The sequence below is a fragment of the Octodon degus genome, unplaced genomic scaffold (genome assembly GCF_000260255.1).
Source record: "Octodon degus isolate 3935 unplaced genomic scaffold, OctDeg1.0 scaffold00239, whole genome shotgun sequence".
Taxonomy (NCBI): Eukaryota; Metazoa; Chordata; class Mammalia; order Rodentia; family Octodontidae; genus Octodon; species Octodon degus.
In genome coordinates, this window is record NW_004524815.1 from 290,841 (window position 1) to 295,531 (window position 4,691).

At 36.8% G+C, this 4,691-nt stretch overlaps 1 protein-coding gene across 1 annotated transcript; it reads left to right on the forward strand.

The window, feature by feature from the left end:
* The first annotated feature begins 532 nt into the window (after nucleotides 1-532).
* LOC101577141 (olfactory receptor 8K5-like) lies at nucleotides 533-1,471 on the forward strand. Its single transcript, XM_004645802.1, has one exon. The coding sequence runs from the start codon at nucleotides 533-535 to the stop codon at nucleotides 1,469-1,471; it is 939 nt and encodes a 312-aa protein (XP_004645859.1).
* The last annotated feature ends 3,220 nt before the right edge of the window (nucleotides 1,472-4,691 follow it).

The window sequence follows — 4,691 nt, forward strand, 5'->3', positions numbered from 1 at the left end:
CTTCTGTGTCCCACAGCACAGACAGGAGATGGTCAGAACAGCCTCTGACAATAGCAAGGACAATGACACTTGTGTGCCTGAGCCAAGAGGAATGTTTTGAGATTGACTAATGATAATGTGTCTTATAAAGATATAAGAGTTTTATTATAAAAATAATAGATAAAATATCTATTTCCCTTATATCTTCAGAAAAAAATATTCCATTACTCACATGCAATCGTGCATAACATGTCTATATTTACCCTGCTATGAATTTGTTGACACTAAAATGGTCCAAATATTACTGGCTGTCTCAACAAGTGGAATCTATACACTTCACATAGATACTTGATTTAGAGAGAAAAAATATATATATTTTCAACTCTTAGAAAAAGTATAATTAGCATTAGGATGATGTTAGCAATGATAATAGCAATCTATGACTGAGTAGAATATATATTTCCACTCTGTATGTGATTATTAAAATGTGACCATTGTTTGTGAATGAAAGACCTAACATTTTCTTGTTTCCTAGAAGAAATACGGGGACCTCATGAGCCAGCACAATCTAACAGGACCAGCTGACCTCATTCTGAGCATGGTGTCCAGCCTGCCTGAGCTGCAGATCCCCCTCTTTTGGGTCTTCCTCGTCATCTATGCATGTACACTGGTGGGCAACCTGGGCATGATCATCTTGACCACGCTGGATGCCCACTTGCACACCGCCATGTACTTCTTCATCAGACACCTGGCTTACATCGATCTGGGTGATGCCACTGTGATTTACCCTAAGATGCTGGTCAATTTTGTGATGCGTCAAAACACCATTTCCTACCATGCTTGTGCCACCCAGATGGTCTTCTTTGTTACGTTCATCATCAGTGAACTTTTTATCCTGTCAGCCATGGCCTATGACCGCTACGTGGCCATCTGCAACCCTCTACTCTACAATGTCATCATGTCCCAGACGCGCTGCCGTGTGTTGGTAGGTGTTCCGTACCTCTACAGCAACTTCATTGCTCTACTGGTCACTATTAAGACTTTTATATCAACATTCTGTAGCTCTCACATCAGTCATTTCTACTGTGATGATGTTCCTGTATCACTTATGCTGTGCTCCAATGGAAGGGACATAGCACTAATGATCAACCTGTTCTCAGCCGTGAATGTGACCTCCTCCCTCCTGGTCGTACTGTTCTCGTACCTTATGATTCTCATAGCCATATGTCGAATGCGGTCTGCAGAAGGAAGAAAGAAAGCTTTCTCTACTTGCGCGTCTCACCTGACAGTGGTGGTAGTTTTCTATGGGACTCTCTTCTTCATGTACGTACAGCCAAAGTCTGCTCAGTCCTCTGATATTGACAAGCTGTCCTCTGTGTTTTATACCCTAGTGATCCCCATGCTGAACCCGCTGATCTACAGTGTCAGGAACAAAGAAGTCAAAAATGCCTTCTATAGGGTCTTCAGGAAAAAGTTTAAAGTTTGTTCTTAAGGTTCCCTATGGAATGCTAGCCCCATTAAATCGGAGTTACTAAGGAGTTGATGTCATTTGACAACTAAAATGACAATGGCTTTGTTACTGGGTGGAATTCCTATTCTTTTTCAGTAGGATTACATACTTTATCTCCATAGGCAACATGAACTATAATGTAACAGTACAGAGAATCATATTATTTTCTAATATTTATCACACTTAGCCCTTAATTTTTAAATATGAATTAAATATCACTTTTTCCTCAATATTCTTTTCTTTAATACAATACTGCTTCTCATGGACAATTCTGTTCTGCAAATCAACATGGGGTTAACATCCTACATCAATAAGCTATGGTTTTCTGTTGATTAATTGTAGTTATTTGGCTTATAACAGCTTTCCCTTTAATTTTGCTTTTATTTATTTTTACTGAATCTCAAACTATAATTCAAAGATTTTTACATATGTACATTATATGTATCAGTCATGTTAGGATTTCTGCTAGGGAAAATCTTGATTTCTTGAAACTCTGCATGTGGAGCATCTCAGCTCAATATCCAGGACAGCTAGTTGTGATCTTTTATATTTGACATTTTTTAGGATAATGCATCAAAAAATGAAAGCACACATTAATATAAATATATAATATTGCACATGTAATCATAAATAATGGACCTCTAAATGTGTAACCATTTAATGCTATCCAGGAGACCATTAAATCCTGAAACGTATTGGCCACAGAATAAGGAAGTTAGTGCTCTAACACAGCTCTGTTAGATGTGTTTAGTGTCTTGGTTGACTTAACAGAAGCATGATTGTTATGAGGTACAAATTATACAGAAAGACACTAGGTGGGACTCCTGAAGATGACAATGTTACAATGATAATACATACTTAATAATTACAGCATGTGATTATTTACCAAAAGGCAGATCTTACACCTTCATCAAGTCACACTAGAGTCTTTCCTAATTAAGTTATTCCACTAGGGAAAAATTATCAGTATAATTTCAGTAACTGTTAAACACACACACACACACACACACACACGCACACACGCACACACGCACGCACGCACACACAAATAACATACCTGAAATGTAGGGCCAATTTGGAGGAGGAAAAATGACATAGAGCCAAAAAATGTCAGGAGATGTTAAATAGGAATTCTTTTCAAATATTTTTCCAAAATTTATGCCAGATTTTCTGTGAGTGGTGGTGCCTATCTGTAACCACAATATCAACGAAGATGAGGCAGCAGGATCGCTGAGAGTTGAAACCTATATAGGGTACCAGTGACTCAAAGTCAGTGTGACACTTACTGCGAGTCTCTGTCTCTAGAAAAAGCAATCAGATGGGTTAAAAAACTCACTTTACAGTTAAAGGGAAAAATCAGCTGTATCATGGTTGAGGCATTATGTAAATATGAAGTACTCTTTAATGAAATCTGATTATTTTGTTGATTAATATTCCAACTTTCTGTCTGGGGAGATGGCTCAGTTGAATAATTGCTTCCCTGGCAAGCTCAAGGGGCTGAGTTCAATCCCTGGTTCTGGCAAAAAAAAAAAAAGGTTGCATTATAATGTTGGAACAGTTCCAGGTCACAGGAGAATGTAGTGGAAAAGTTTCATTCACTGATGCTCTACTGTTTGACTTTGTCTCCCAAGTCTCCAAGGAACGTTTCCAACAAACTATGCTGTCCATTCCTTTCCTGGAGTCTCCTTGACATGTTCCAACTAGGGAGGAGGACATTCAGGGAGAATCATCAAATTTTAGGTCTCCCAGAAGATATAGGCATAAGGAGCTGAACAAATTCAATTTTCCTTCTTTGGAGAACATCACACATAAGGAGAGAAGTGTTTCTTTCATCCAATTCAATCATAAGGGGAGAGTGATTCTGGAGAAGGAAATCTAGTTCTTCTTTTAAGGACAGGGAGAGCTTCCATAGCCTTTAATGTTCACATCGGTTCAGTGAGTCCTCATAACTTTTGGGTTTTGACTGTAGACACTCACAGTCCATGACAGCTGATTATCTACAAACATGAAAATAAATAAATAAATAAATAAATAAATAAATAAATAAATAAATGTGATTCACTATCTCCACTGTGAACTGCTACCTCTTAGAAGAGCATTTTCTTTAGAAAAACTATAAAAATCTACGAACTCAACAACCATTTTTCAATTCCCACTATTTTGTGTAGTGAAATTCTGTATAGCTTCTAATACTATTTTTATATTTTGAATTCTCTTTGAAAAATAGCACTTAATCAATGTCCCAAGCCAATATTCTCAAACAGGTGAGAATTTAAAGTGGCATTTAGCTAATACAAATTGCAAGGTATTTAGAAATAGTACAAAGTACGTAACTGAACTCATCATTTAGAACTTACAACATTTAGGGTTTCCAGATGAAAGGCAAGATGCTCAGTTTTATTTTATCTTAATATTGTACTTACTTTACAATTAAATTATCATGTAATATAGATATATACTGACTATATCTTAGGAAAGCATTTCAAAATAATAATTCCATGGAAATATCTCATAAATTGAAAGTCAATATTGTTTAGGATGGCAAATGTCAACTGTGCAGATACTGTAACCTTTGCTTCTTTTCACTACAACTTTGTTGTCTTTTTTCTCTATTTTTTCTCACTGGATAATGTACACAATGAATATACAGCAATAAAACAAAAGTGCTTTCAAGAGCCTTGAAGTATAAAGAAACTCTTGATCCCTAAATAATCTCTAACAAAAATTAGTACATAATAAGATGTAAAAAACCACTTTGCTGTGTGATGTTTTTAATCCCTAGTGGACCAATGTGCAATGAAATATTCAGAACACCCAATAAATATTATGTTTCATACAAACAAGTTGATAGAGTGTGGGAGTAAGCATATATTCACACAGATGAAAAATGGACAATAGAAATGGAGATAGTTATTTTTAAAAAGCTCTAGAATTCTTGGAGTTATTTATTTGCATCCTAAATTGGTGCTGAGTATATGAATTCTTTCACATGCTTTATTCTACAGCCAAATCCTAAGATGGAAGGCAGCTTCACATGCAAATTCAGAGTTAAATTTTGAGAAGGAAGAGATGACAGTTCATGAGTGAAAGAAGAGAGTGAGCAAATGAAGCAACAGGGACCACCCCACGGGCCAGAGGACAGCAAAGCTGCTGCCCAGAGATCTCCAGGCTCGCCCCGTGTCCAGCTGCATTCCTTGACTCA